General features: G+C 30.9%; 1 protein-coding gene across 1 annotated transcript; it reads left to right on the top strand.

Moving 5' to 3' along the window:
• Positions 1-502: 502 nt before the first annotated feature.
• LOC107883082 lies at positions 503-2737 on the top strand. Its single transcript, XM_016802481.2, has 4 exons — positions 503-640; positions 1112-1267; positions 1781-1936; positions 2159-2737. The coding sequence occupies exons 1-4, from the start codon at positions 551-553 to the stop codon at positions 2333-2335; spliced, it is 579 nt and encodes a 192-aa protein (XP_016657970.1). The 5' UTR covers positions 503-550; the 3' UTR covers positions 2336-2737.
• The last annotated feature ends 12367 nt before the right edge of the window (positions 2738-15104 follow it).

Below are 15104 nucleotides of genomic sequence, written 5' to 3'. Positions count from 1 at the left end.
CAAATCAGAGGCCCCTAAATAAATTCTAATTATCGAGGCCCGGGACCATGCCCCCCCCCCCCCCCCTTAATCTGGGCTTGACTGTAACTTCGTGATATAAGCATACTATATGATGTTACCTAATACCTATAAACCTTGAAATGAAGTTGATTTGTGAACTAGTATCACAAAATAAATAAATATGAATAATTGGAGTATCGTGTAAAATAATGTCCTATTGAAAATATATTGATTTATTTTGATATAACATAATTATTACTTATGTATATTATACAATTTTATCATGTATTCCCAATCGATAATTAACTAGGTATTGTAATATTAATAATAGGTTGATTTATACCATAGATATTTAAACACATTTCAAAAAAAAAAACAATTACAATAATAAACGATCTTAACAAGAATGTCTGAAACAAGATTAATAAATGTGATTAAAATATTGTATTGTTTGTTAAGTATATAAAATATTGATTCAAATTATTTTTTGTCAAAAAGAGGATTTTACTTCGGATATATAATTATATACGTGTTAATAAAATAATATAACATGAAACTTTCGGTGATATTCGTTTTAATTCTTGTAAGTCGTATTAAACCAGAAAGAACCAATAACAAACCTCGCTTAAAGCTACCTATTGTAAGTAGATGTGTATATTTATTAATTATATTGCTATTGAACATATTTACATATAATGATTAGCTAACAATGTTATTTGTTGCTGTAAAACCAAAATGTTCAGTATCTATTTGAGTTTAAAACCAAGTAAAATTATTTTATTCATTAATGAAATAAATATGTACTATAAAGTAGTATAAACTATACATTATAGTTTAAAGGCTAATGAATTTAAAAAAAAATAGAAAATAAGAATTTAATGGTATTAAAATATGATTGGGATACATATTAGGTTTACAACAGAATAAGTGATCCAGAATTGGTGTCAGACTTTTTTAAATTTTTTCATTAGTTTTCATTAGCATTTACTTAGATAATCAGTAACAATTTGTGGAAATTTATAAATGCTTAAAAACATTTATTTTGATTTTTTTATATGTAGTTTAACAATAAAATTCATTTTAATATTGGTAATTTATAATATTGTTTTAGGGTGAATACCGAATCGACATCAAAAAAATTTACAGTTGCAATACCACGCGTCAAAATGATATACATGCAAACTATTATTTAAATAAAACGTCTGACAATTCAAAGGAAATTAAAGGAAATTTATCACTATTAATGCCATTTGATGACAACCTTTCTGTAAGATAACAATGTTTACATAATGAGTTATATTGTGTATTTGTGTGTTGTCATATATTTTCTAAGATGAGTTTCAAGAAGATCGTTTATATTTTCATGGCCTATACCAAAATGTTTTTAAAAATAGGTAATACAAAATCAAAATTTTTACCAAGTCCTTTAGTTAACTTGTATAAGTATACTTATCTAAGCACTAATAATCACTAAGCAAATATTTAATAATCATACAATTCAACAACCTAGCTCAAGAATTCGCTATCACTGCTACTATATATTATATTAGGTATTCGATAATTTATGATGTTTATTTAATTATTTATAAATAAATTTGAAGTTTTGATACTCTTAGTGGATTTTAAATTGTAATATATTAAGTATTTTACTAGTTTAACTCTAAAAAACTTCAATTGGATCTGATTCCTCTACCGACTCCCTGTATCCGGACTATACATTTTGTATTATCTTTTTTTTATTTATATATACCAAAATAAACTTGAAGCTTTATTTCTTTAGATGGATATTAATTTTTCCGTTAGAGGAGCTGACGGAGATTGGAAAAACAATACATATATATTCCATGCAGAACAAGCATTTACAAAAACAAAGAACTTGATGAGTAAAATTGATACTAGTGGATTAGGATTTAATTTAAAACACCCCGTACCCGTGGTATGTAAATTATACATCATCGTTATTTATCTAAAAATATTATAACATTTTTAATGTTAAAATACATTTAAAATAAAAACTTTTTAGAAATTTTAATTTACATTTTTTAAGTACTTAAACATTTTTAGAAATAAAAAACGTGAAACATTAGAAATGTATAAATATTAAACGCACATACCTTTGAATTAAATATCTATGTTTAAAAAAATTATTATTTTTAAGGGCTTTTACGTTGCAACGGGGTTCAATGTATCAAACTTGGATAATCTCAATTATATCCCTAAGGAATTTGCTTATGGATTATATAAGATTCGGTATATTTTAACAGATAAAAAACATCAACATTTTGGTTGTTTTGTAACTATAATTCAATTAAAACGACCTTCGGAAATAATTTGATGTTTTAATACATTTTAATAATTTTAGATTAGGTATGTTATTAAAAAAGAAATATTTTCACTCGTTGGTTTACGTTTATTTCAATATTATGGCTGGACTATTTTTTGGTTGTGGTTAACTGTTTTACGATTAATTGATATGATTGATAATAAATTATGTTTTGCAACAAATAATTTGGGTGTTATTTATTCAGTTTAAAATTAATTTATTACTTTATTAGTTTAATATATACCTATATCAATATATAAAATTTAATTTTGTAATAAATGTGCATTTTTATCTGTTATTAAAAATGTTGTATTTTTACCTCAGTATAAATGATGAGTGTGTAATCGTTTTGCTACAATTATTGATTTTTCAATTTTAAACGGAGGTAATTTATTGTTTGAGTCACTTCCTCAATTTTACCCAAATTATATATTTTTTTTATTATAAGTGTTTTGTTTAACTCTGACGTTATACTTGTTACAATGTAAATAAAAATAAAACAGTAATTTTATAAAGTACCTATTTAAATATATTTAAATTTAAAAATTAATTAATTTAAGAAAAGTACAAAAAAAAAACAAAGTTTCAATATTTTCAAGTTTTCAAAGGAAGTTGAAATTTTCAGAAATTTTCAATGAAAAAAAAACTTTTCAATTCAAAATGTTCAAGCTGACATCTCTATGTATAACAATGATCATTACATTTATGATAATTTAAGTAGTTTATATTTACGAAAACACAGTATCATCTTACCTTCGGCTCCTCATTTATATTTATAAAAACTGCTGTAACTAATTCAAGTATATGTTTTTTATTGTTTTCAATTGTTTGACATGAAAATATAAAATACTCAACAAGTGAAAATATTATTATTTTTTTTTAATTTGTAAATCCAAAAATCAAAACAAATGTATTATTATGCATATAATATGATACCATATGATATGCAGCTATGCTTCTATAACTTATCTAAACTTTACTTATGCATAGTACTTAAAAGCTAAAAGTATGAATTAAATATTTCAAATAAAATATTTCATAACATCACACACATTGTTTTTTTTTTTATTAGCTACTAGCATAACTTACTATTATAGCTCAACGATTAACAATTAACAATTGAATATAGGTAATATCACAAGTAATTGTACAGATAGCAACAATAAGTTTAATTATATAAGCACAAAATAAGGTTTATAATATATGATATACAAACGAAAAAAAGAAAAAAGATAAATGGAATAACATATTATAATTATACTATCTAAGTTGATGTCATTATGGCAATTATATGAACATGAGAGTATTTACGGGGTAGATAAGGGAGAGTTTAATTTATCTAAAATCGTCGTAAGTAACTTTTGTAAGTAACAAATTAATAGATGTATGATGTATGATGTATGATGTATGATTATCAGTCTCAACTCAGTCCGCATCCGAGCAGGTTCAACATTGCTGCTGCACTAATCGAACCTCACTCCAGCTCTCCACGCTGACTCACTATCCTGACGGATCAACTCGCATCTATTCAGTAAGTAGCCAAAAATCTTATACACCCCCCCATCTACGACCACGAGGCTCAGTCACCTGAGGGTGACACTGCCGGGTCTCGCACCGAAGCGTAGGCAAGCCACAACACGCCGATCATGGGTAACCGTAGCAAAAAACGCGGAGCCACTCCTCCACAAATCGTGTCTAAGAAAAACCGACATCAATCGCCTCTGCCTCTACTAAAACCACCTTTGTCCACGGTCAAAGAAGATCGAAACACAACGTATTCACCACCTCCCGTAACGACTAATAATGTAACCTCCGCTCCAGTTCCGTTCACTACTAGACAACGCGATGCTCCAGCCTCACCATCCGTCTTTGGTGAATCTTTGTCGGGCGACTCCTATGCTTCGTCGGACACTGAAGAAAGCCTAGTCTCTACCAAATCAAATTCTGTTTTACTTAAGAAAGCCAAGATTAGCATACCGCCGATTTTCATTAAAAACTCCGTTGATTGGCGCAGAGCTGCACCAAGTGTTTTTAAAAATTCTGACCTCACCCCTGAAACTGTCTGCGCGCACACTACCTCTGATGGATCCATTATTGTGAAAACTTGCGAACCAACTCACTACAGACTACTTCAAAAAATCCTACTAGAATTGGAAATACCTTTTCAAACATCAAAACTGCCAGAAGAACGAACCTTAAAAGTTGTACTGAGGGGCATCCCCATTGATATTACTCCTGACGATTTAAAAAGTGAACTAGAATTATTAAACTTCGATGTCAAGCTCGTTAAACGTTTTGGTCCACCAAACAAACCCATGCCAATCTGTCTAGTCGTACTTGGTAGTGGCACAAATTCCAAAGAAATTTTCGAGCTGAACGACCTATTCTTTATCAAAATCTCAGTTGAGACCTATAAGCAATCGGGCCCCTCACAGTGCTTCGCATGCCAACGAACTGGCCACGGTTCTTCTAACTGTACTCATCCCCCTAGATGTGTAAAATGTTCAGGCGAGCACAAAGCCAGTAACTGTCCGAAAACCATTGACCAAGATCCAACTTGCTGTAACTGCGGTGGGAGTCACACTGCAAATTACCGTGGCTGCCCGTATCTTACTCAAGCCACAATCGCCAAGTCTGCCCAATTATCCACTAAACATCCAATCCCAACCCTCCCAGCACCAGTTACGCAACCAATCATCACAGATCTCACACAAATGGACTACGCTACAGCAACTAAATCCAAGGAAACAATCAGCAACGAACAAATCTTAACCCTATTATCTGATCTCCTCACGGTCATATCTACAACAAATGACCCTAAAGAAATGCTGCTATCCACAATAAAGTCCTTCTTGACCCTCTTCGGTAAACAAAAATGAACACAAATCTAAAAATTTTACATTGGAACGCCAACGGCATTTCAAAACGAATAAACGAACTCAATGCACTAGCCTCCTCAATCAAACTTGATATTATTTTAATCGGTGAAACACACCTAAAACCTAACTTCAGCCTCAAAATCCCAAACTATTTTACCTACAGAAACGACCTGCCGTTACGGCCGGGCTCAAAAGCCCATGGTGGCACTGCAATTTTGGTTCATCGTAATATTATTCATCAATCAATTCAAATAAATACTAAACTCCAATCTACTTCCATTTTAATTAAAATCAACAACAGTAGCTTGCTTGTCTCCTCGGTCTACAAATCTCCCTCGTCTACCTTAGACACTTCTGACTTGGACCTTCTTACCAACAGTGCTGACAATTTCGTAATTGCTGGTGACTTAAACTCTAAGCATCCACTCTGGAACAGTCGTAAAATTAACTCTGCAGGAATGATATTATACAATCACCTTCAGCAAAACAACTACTCAATATTGGCACCTGACACGCCAACCCATTTTCCAAACTCATACAAATACAGGTCAGATGTACTCGACATTGCCATAATCCGCACCACTCTATTAATTCAACTCACAAACCTCAATGAACTTTCATCGGATCATAATCCGATTCTACTAGAGCTATCTGACTCGCCAATTAAAACCTCCCCTCCATCGCCAAACCTTTCCATCAATTGGAAAAAATTCTATCACATTCTTAGTGCGGAAAAATCTAGTGTCAATCCCTCTATGAACACCAAGGAAAGCATTGACAGCACCATTCAAAACTTCACAAACTCTATACAATCTGCACTAGACAACAGCTCTTACGTCCGAAATCCCAAAAAGCGCCAATCTATCACTCCTACTGAAATTCAGCTAGAAATCTGCGCCAAAAACCGCTTACGCAGAGAATGGCAACGGACCCGTGACCCCACGACAAAAAGGTTACTAAACTCAAAAATACTTTGTATAAGACTCATGCTCCGGACTCATAGACAAGATGAATGGGACAAATATATGAACTCCTTAAATCAAAATGAAAAATCAATATACAAACTAAACAGGAACTTATTAAGGAAGAAACCAGCCACCCACCCTATCTTAGGGCCCAGTGGTTTGGTGTACTCAGCTCAGGAAAAAACAGAAATTTTTGCAGATTCCCTGGAACGACAGTTCACAACTATTCATGGACCAAATCTCCCGGAAGTTCAAGCCAGTATCTCAACGCTCCAGAAATCAGTCACAAATAGTTCACCCATCTTCACTACTCCGGGTACAATCCAAAAACTAATCGACACGCTCGTAAAGAACAAAGCACCTGGATGGGACCAAATCACAAACACAGCCCTGAAATTTTTGCCCAAAAACAAAATACTACAACTAACAAAAATCATCAATAGCTGTTTTAAACTTTGCTACTTCCCTAACATATGGAAACTATCTCATATAATATCAATACCAAAACCCGGCAAAAATCTCCAACTACCGGAAAGCTATAGACCTATAGCTCTTCTCTCCTCTCTCTCAAAAATTTACGAGCGTTTAATCCTTCAGTTTCTCCAAGAATCGTTAGCTGGCAAAATAAGGGACGAGCAGTTCGCCTTCCGTCAAAACCACTCAACTGTCCTTCAACTTACCAAACTAGTAGACCAAATCAGCGACAATCTCAACCAAGGTATTCAAACAGCTGCCATATTCCTTGACGTCGAAAAAGCCTTTGATACTGTCTGGCACGATGGACTTCTCCACAAGATGATGTCCATGGACATTCCTCTACAACTTATAAAAATTACCGAATCTTTCCTCTCGGATCGTACCTTTTCTGTTAAAATTGAAGACCAAAACTCGGCAGTAAGGAAGGCAAACGCGGGCGTGCCACAAGGCTCTTGTCTTTCCCCAACGCTCTTCAATATTTATACTAACGACCTACCTACGAATACAAATTCTCGAGTTTCCTTGTTTGCGGATGACACAATGTTTTATTGTTCAAACCATAATGCGCGTTTTGCAATTTTGCAACTTCAGAAACAAATTGACCTGGCATCGGAATGGTTCAAAAAATGGCGACTACGGATTAACGAGTCCAAAACTATTGCAATTCTGTTCGGCCGTACTAAAACAATAAACTTAAATAATATCCAAATAAATAACATTCTAATCCCTTGGTCCAGGAATGTAAAATATTTAGGCGTAACAATAGACCAAAAACTTAGCTTTTCCAATCATGTGGCAACAATTGTCAAAAAAGCTACCCAAATTCGTGGCATACTCTACTCAATCCTTAACAAAAAAAGCCCTATCCCAGCTAGGACTAGATTAAACCTTTTCAAATTATATATCCTACCCGTGTTGACCTATGCTGGTGCATCGTGGGCGCCATTTGTTTGCAAATCTTCATGGACGAAAATCGAAGCCGTACAGACCATAGGTATCCGGACCATCCTGGGTCAATCGTCCATAGTTCGGAACTCGGTCCTCCTGAACACAGCTGGTTTTGACACTGTCAGGAATACCATAAAGAAGAATTCAGCAGCTATGTTCTACCGTTGCTCAAGATCCCAATACAACCATATCAGAAACATAGGTCTGATCACCCCCTCACCAACCCACCCAAGGTACTCTCAACGCCCCAGAGCAAAACTCTGGGCAAACAACCAATAAAACAAAAATTAAAAATTAAAATTAAAATATATAAATAAATCCTACAATTCAATTTAGTTTTAACTTCCCGCGACTAGCAAAGGCAAAGCCTGGAATAGTTAAATAGGCAAAAGCCGTCCTACCGAGAAAGGAAAGAAAGATGTATGATGTTTGAAATTTCGCTGATAAGTTTGGATAGGTTATCGGATGCATCGCACGGTGGCTGATTGGCTGTGACGGTGGCATATAGGTACCACGTTGATTGGAATTGTAGTGGTTCTCAGAATGTGTGGGCTTGCCTGGTCTTGAAAAAGAAACTGATTTCGTTCCCAATTTGTGTTTTTTTAAAAATACCACATGATTTTTGTAAACTAGGCAACCTTTATAAGATGAAGTATGGGCACCTGCGCAGAGAGCGCATTTGGCCGGAAGTCTGTTGTCTTTGGAACAATTTTCTGATAAGTGTTCATCACCGCATTTGACGCACCGAGGTTTGTGTGAACAGTATGTTTTTGTGTGGCCGTATGCCTGACCGTTATGGCATTGAGGCGAACCAATGTGAGACTTTTTGGGCTTTTCAACCACGGCGGAGGTATGCAATAGCTTAGTGATGTTAAAAATATCCGAATTATTGCTTTTGGTATTGAGGTCTACAAAAAATAGCGGCAATGCCGTTCTGTTCTTTTTGATACTTTCAACGTGTCTAACAGAATGGCTAAGCTTGGTTAAGGCATCAGAGATATCGGAGCTTAGTGTTGATTGATGTAAGTTTCTAATTATAATCCTGAAAGGACGTGCATTGTGTGGGCAGAATGTATGGAAATCAATGTCTGAGTTCTTCAGGTGATCAAGTATTATTTTAGCATTATTCGACCCATTGGGTCGAACGATTAGATAAGATGACGTGGCCTTGCAGGTGAAACCGTTAATACACGTGAGTTGTATTAATTTATTTTTAAATAAGGAAAAATTTGTTACGTTTTTAATGTAGATGGGTGGAGAACGGGTTTCATTGTTAATGATGTCGGTTTGGGACTGAACCTCACGGGTTTCAGTTATTTGACTAGGAGGTAAAAATACACTCTCATCTGAATCATCATCAGTACGTAGAACCGCGTACCGATTCGGAGAAACAAATGTTTTAGACTTCTTGTCAGTCGGTCCTGGGGAGGTAGACGACGCAGATAGATTTCGTTTGCCCATGGGGCCGTAATCATGAGGGACTTTGCCCTCTGGTACCCACGAACCATATTGGTTGTAAGGCATGAATCATTGCGGTAATGAGATAAGAACGAACCTTGAGTTGTACGGGCAGCTGCAAGTGAATAACGCGAGCGGCGGACGTGTGCACTCAATGACCGATAAACCCGGACTGATCACACACATTGTTATAAATTACTAATTTATTTTTGAAAAAAAAAAAAAAAAATTTAAAATCACATCGAATATATTGATTTTTATAATTTTATTTGATAATTAACGTATTAATAATCTTAGATTCATATTGAAGCATTAAATGTTTTGTGTTTACAATAGCCATAAGACATTTTTCTAATTTTGTAAAATATTTTTCAGTTAGACCCTCATAAGTTATAAACATTTTTTTTTTAATATCTAACATTCTGATAGAAGATTCCCGGTAGGCGAAAAAAAAGCCCAAAAATATAAATATAAATGTGAACAAAATATAATAATATATTAATAATACATTACTATACTATAACAGATAATAATCATAACCATCCATCCATTTGGACTCTGTTAAAAAAAATGAGATTAGAAGTTGCTGTAGATGATACCAAAATAAGGCAGTACAATTTAGGAACTATTCAACCAGTGAAAAAAAGGAAACTTACAGTAAAAAATCAAAATACATTAAAGCGACTATGCGTAGATTACAATGAAGGAAAAAGATCAATTGAAAACTTCTTAGACGCTATTTCATACAACACACGAATTAAATTGGATTAATTTTACTAACTTTATGTATACTTAAATATTGTAATTAAATGTTTGACTAGTGAATTATTTTATGTAATTTATATTATTATATTGTATTAAAAACGACTGACGAGTGACAACTTACTTACAGAGTACTCACAGAAAAACTACTTTACTTTAAAATCACAATTATGTATTATCATTTATCATCACAATTTATTATTATTATTATTATTATATAGTAGTAGAACAGTGTAGGAAGCTGGTGAAAAAGATAATGTCCTGTTAATCATAGTCCGTGATTGATATCAATTATTATTATTATTATGTTACAGTATCACACTATACCCAACAAAATATTTATATTATTATTGTATTATTACAGTTGAAAATTGACTGACCTGCTGTGACTATTACTATTATAATTAACAATTAATTATTATTTTCATTATAATATATAATAATATATTATTATATTTTGTTCACATTTATATTTGTATTTCTGGGCTTTTTTTCCTCAGTGGGCTTTTTTTTTGGGGCTTTTTTTCCGTGGGCTTTTTTTCCGTGGGCTTTTTTTCCGCGATTCTGTTACTATAGCAGTTGAAAAATATTAAAAATACATTGGCACAATTTTTCTTAAATAATAGGTAATTTAAACTTTAAAGTTCGAATTTTGACAAAATGTATCAAATTTAAAATGTAATAATTATTTTTTAGTTAAAAATTTATAAAATTTAATGTTCAACTTTTATAGCTAAGTATTGAAAATTTAAATCAGAGTGACATACACTTACCAGTTACCCACCTTTTTATTATTGAATAAATACTACAAATAATTTAGAATTAAACTACTATAAATATGGTTATTTTTTAATTAATATATGATATATATTTATTTTAGTACATTCAAACAAGAATGTGATGCATTTATTTATTTTGCCATATCGAAAGATGGAGAACATTTGGTTTTAAAAAGTTTGTCAGAAGAACATAACCACAATTCTAATACAAAGTAATTATCAATGGGGTTATAAAACAACTATGATCTAAGTAACACTTTTTAGTTTGGTGCCAGACAGATTATATATTCTTAAGCAAAGGTGGACATTACTTGTTAATTCAATTTAAATTGTTATCATTTTAACTTAACTTTTTATAGTTACCTAATTGTCATTACCGTGCAGTTAAGTTAATTTTGACAAAACTAATTTTTTGGTTTTGTATAATAATCATATTATTTATTTGCAGTTCAAAACAATTATTTATCTTTAATTATGTATGTGGCCTATAAGTTTCTGGTAATAATAACAATTTAATGTTTTATCTTTGCACAGTATTTAACGTCCTGGTAAATGTTTGTGTAAACAATAAACATCATGGCATTTTATGTTTTATGAATATTCAGGCTTGAAAAAAAATAACTTACTTAATTAAATTTTATTTTCTATCTTAACTTTCAACTTAGTTAAATTTTTTTTTTTGTGAACTTTTAACTGAAAGCATTTTATTGAATTCACTTAATTTGCCACAGTTAATAATTTTCATCTCACTTTATTAACTAATTTTTACCTTTGTCAAGAAGTTCAAATGTCCTATAATCTATTTAATAAAATAATATTTTAACTATTCATTTGTTTGGTACTTATAGAAAAACATTTAGCCATCTTCCAAAACAAAGAAAACTCAACCAAAATATTTTGAATGAAGCTACTAATCTTCAGGCATTAAGGCCCAACAAAAAACTTCTTCTAAAAAATTTATCCGATACTTCTGGTAAAACTCTATTATTGAGAGATATAACAAATATTTCCAAACATAAAGAAACATACACAAATGATTTGAACGCTTGCTTACCAATATTAAAAAAACATAATTGTCAGTATGAAGTCTTGGTGGAAAATAATGAATTGAGGGGTTTATTTTTTCAAAATGCAGACATGAAAAATAATTTTGATTCATATCCTGAAATTGTGCTTCTTGATGGTATATACAAACTATTAAATTTTGGCGGTGTTGTGTATTTATTTATTATCGAAGATTCAATTGGAAGCTCAGAAATAATAGCTGTTGGAATACTAATAGGTGAAATAAAAGAATACATTGATTGGTTAATTTCAAAATTTCAAAATAAAAATAATTGTAGTTCTTTGATCAAGACGTTCATGACTGACAAAGATGAAAACATGAGAAACGTTCTGAGGCATCACTTCCCAACATCTAAACTAATATTGTGTAAATTTCATGTATTTCAAATTTTCAAACGTGAAATTACTACAAATAAATTAGGTATTACTCCATGTGAAGAATCAACTACTAAAGAATATTTCCAAAATATATCTTATTCAAAATCTATTGAGGAGTATGAAAAAATCTATGAATCTATGACACAGTTATTGCCAACACAAGTGATGAAGTATTTCAATAATAATTGGAATCCCATCAAAGATGAATGGGTGAATGCATTCATAAATGATAATTACTTAAATTTTACAAATAACAGAACAGAGTCATTAAATCGAAATTTAAAATCTGTAATTAGAAAATAGAGTTCCCTAGAAGAATTTCTGACTAATTTTTTTATTGAATTACACATTGAAAGAACCGAACGAGACCATAAAGCAATAAAAAGTATTCATAAAATACCAGTTATATCAAATGATATACTTCCAATCAAAAAATATTCTGATCATCTAACTCAGTATTCTTTTAGTCATGTCGAAAAAGAATATCTTGCTAGTCTCAAAATGGACAACAATTCACTTGAAAATATTGGTGTTACTATAACATTATGTGATTGTAAGTTTTTTCGATCAATGAAGTTGCCATGCCGTCACATCATCAAAAAACGACACCTAAATAATTTAGACATTTTCGATCAACAATTATGTTTACCCCGGTGGACCAAAAACTATCTTCTTCAAAACCAAAATGCATTTCAACCACAAATCAATCCACCAGACAGTGTGCAAGATAGTATAAGTTCTATAACATCCAAAAAAAAACAATCACCAAAATCAGCATTTGAAAAATATAAGGAAGCTTCAAATTTTACTACTAAACTGTGTCAATTAGCCTCTGAAGTTGGACACTCTATGTATAATAATAGAATTGAAGTTTTAAAAAACATAATTAAACACTGGGAAAAACATCAAGAAATAATTGTTATACCCATAGGAGAATCATTAAACGAGGTAAATTGTAATTAGTGTAAGGCATTGAGTTTAAATAATTTTGACTACATTTTACTTTTAGAATCAAAACAGTGATGATAATAACACCTACTAAATTAATTTTGGATGAAAATATGGTAAATAACATATTTATTTATATAATTTGTTAAGTATATGTGTAATTTAACTGTCAATTCTAGGTTCAGTCATCTGTAGCAATGGTTCATAGTTCCCCCACTAATTCGGTACAGCACTATGTGAAATGGGGGCGATTGTAAGCTCCACCGATTTACAGGTAGTCTATTTTAGGGTTGGATTTATAACATGTAAATTCCACCGATACATTTTTTTTACCTGAAACAAAAATGTAAATTCCACCGATACGTATTTTTTTACCTGAAAACACGTAAACTCCACCGATGGTAAAATCCACAGATTAAAACTATTTTTAGTATAGCTATAGCTATCAACTGTCGACTGACTAGCTTTGTTTGAATAATTTTAAATATTACAAACAAAAAATTTTAAAGTCCGGTGAAGAAAAGTGGCGGTGTGAAAATAAAAAGTGTTCCGCGGTTTTAAAAACAATTAATTCTGGAGAAAATCGATTAATTACATTTCAACGAACAGAACATACTCATGATACGTCGACCGAAAATAACCTTCAACGACAAGTGCTTAGTACTGGAGCAAAACGAAAGGCAATAGACAGAGGCGGATAGGCAAAAAAAAATTTACCGGGAAAATATATTAATGGGGCGGCATAAATTATTCTACAAATGGTATACAGTCAGGGACACCAAAACTCTTTTTCTAATGAAACCTAAAAACAGTAAAAACACAATTACATAGATATTAGTTATAGTCTATAGATGAAAGATGAATAATATAAAATAATTCAAATTAATAATGCAATAACTAAGTTTTTGAAAAATTTATTTTGATTGTACATGTTATATGTATTTCATATAGAATACAACTTGAAAAATTACATTTTTAAAAAATGGTGTCACACATAATATTATTAACTGTATTTAAAAAAATAATTACATACTTTACATAATATATTAATATTATAAAACATGGTTTTTAATTTATTTACAAAGAAGGAAAATTATTAAAATTAAAATGTAATATCATTTTTAAAAATTAAAAAAGTAACATTTTTTGAAGCAAAATACTTTTTGTTGCAATAATATTAATAATATCCTCATTATCAAGATTTGATAAAATATCTTTTTCTAAGGCCATAAGCATGAAACATTCTAAATGCTCTTGTGTTAATGAATTCCTTAAAGCATTTTTTAATATTTTTAATTTTGAGAATGAACGTTCGCAAGATACTTGCGTAACTGATAGAGTTAAAATTAATTTATATATAATTATTATTTGAAAATCAAAATCAAATCAATTATTGTTTTGTGATTAATACTTTTAAAATATTTTATATTAATAAAGTATTATTAAATCATTAAATATAAAAAAACGCACACAATAACTATATAAAATAAAAGAATACAAACGACAATACTTGTCAATACATAGACAAAATTTAGTTTTGTAAAAAAAACTACCTAATAATAAATAGCATAATATCCTATCATGTAAAATTAAAACACGTTTAGTACAAAATAAATGTTTAGTATTAACTTACCGCACTTAATAAACATGTCTGTTAATTTCAAACATTTGTTTCCATCTTCTTGCAGTTTCTTTTTTTGTTTTGCTAAACGGTATGCAAAACCGGACAATTTTGGTTTTTTTGTTTTATTCATATTTTTCTACATCAAATTTGAATACGTTTAATACATGATAATTTTTACAAATTAGTATAATTTCATTATTCTTACCATTAATATTATACAGCCTTTGCCAGTATCTGATCTGATCATACGATTACAAAATATAAACGAGAACTGATCATATTTTGGTTGTTTCATTATATTATTTGTTTCACATTTATTCCGATAAGCCAAAAAGCAAATGTTTAAAAATAGATATCTAATAATCTAATATACGTGGTTTCGGCCCGTATAATACGATTTCATGATAATTGTGACGTTATCATCGACCGTCGCGAGTGTATAATATTATTTTTTGTTTCTATAAAACTCTTGTACTCGTTGCAACGATGAATAAACAT

This window comes from Acyrthosiphon pisum, chromosome A1, assembly GCF_005508785.2.
Source record: "Acyrthosiphon pisum isolate AL4f chromosome A1, pea_aphid_22Mar2018_4r6ur, whole genome shotgun sequence".
Taxonomy (NCBI): Eukaryota; Metazoa; Arthropoda; class Insecta; order Hemiptera; family Aphididae; genus Acyrthosiphon; species Acyrthosiphon pisum.
The sequence above is the reverse complement of the archived record's forward strand: the minus strand, read 5'-3'. Positions and strand labels throughout refer to the sequence as shown.

What these genes read in the sequence shown, in the direction of transcription:
- LOC107883082 (XM_016802481.2), top strand. Translation starts at nt 551, where the DNA reads ATGAAACTTTCGGTGATATTCGTTTTAATTCTTGTAAGTCGTATTAAA. An exon ending in CTCGCTTAAAGCTACCTATT is followed by an intron (nt 641 to 1,111) that starts GTAAGTAGATGT and finishes ATATTGTTTTAG; the next exon opens with GGTGAATACCGAATCGACAT. An exon ending in CATTTGATGACAACCTTTCT is followed by an intron (nt 1,268 to 1,780) that starts GTAAGATAACAA and finishes TTATTTCTTTAG; the next exon opens with ATGGATATTAATTTTTCCGT.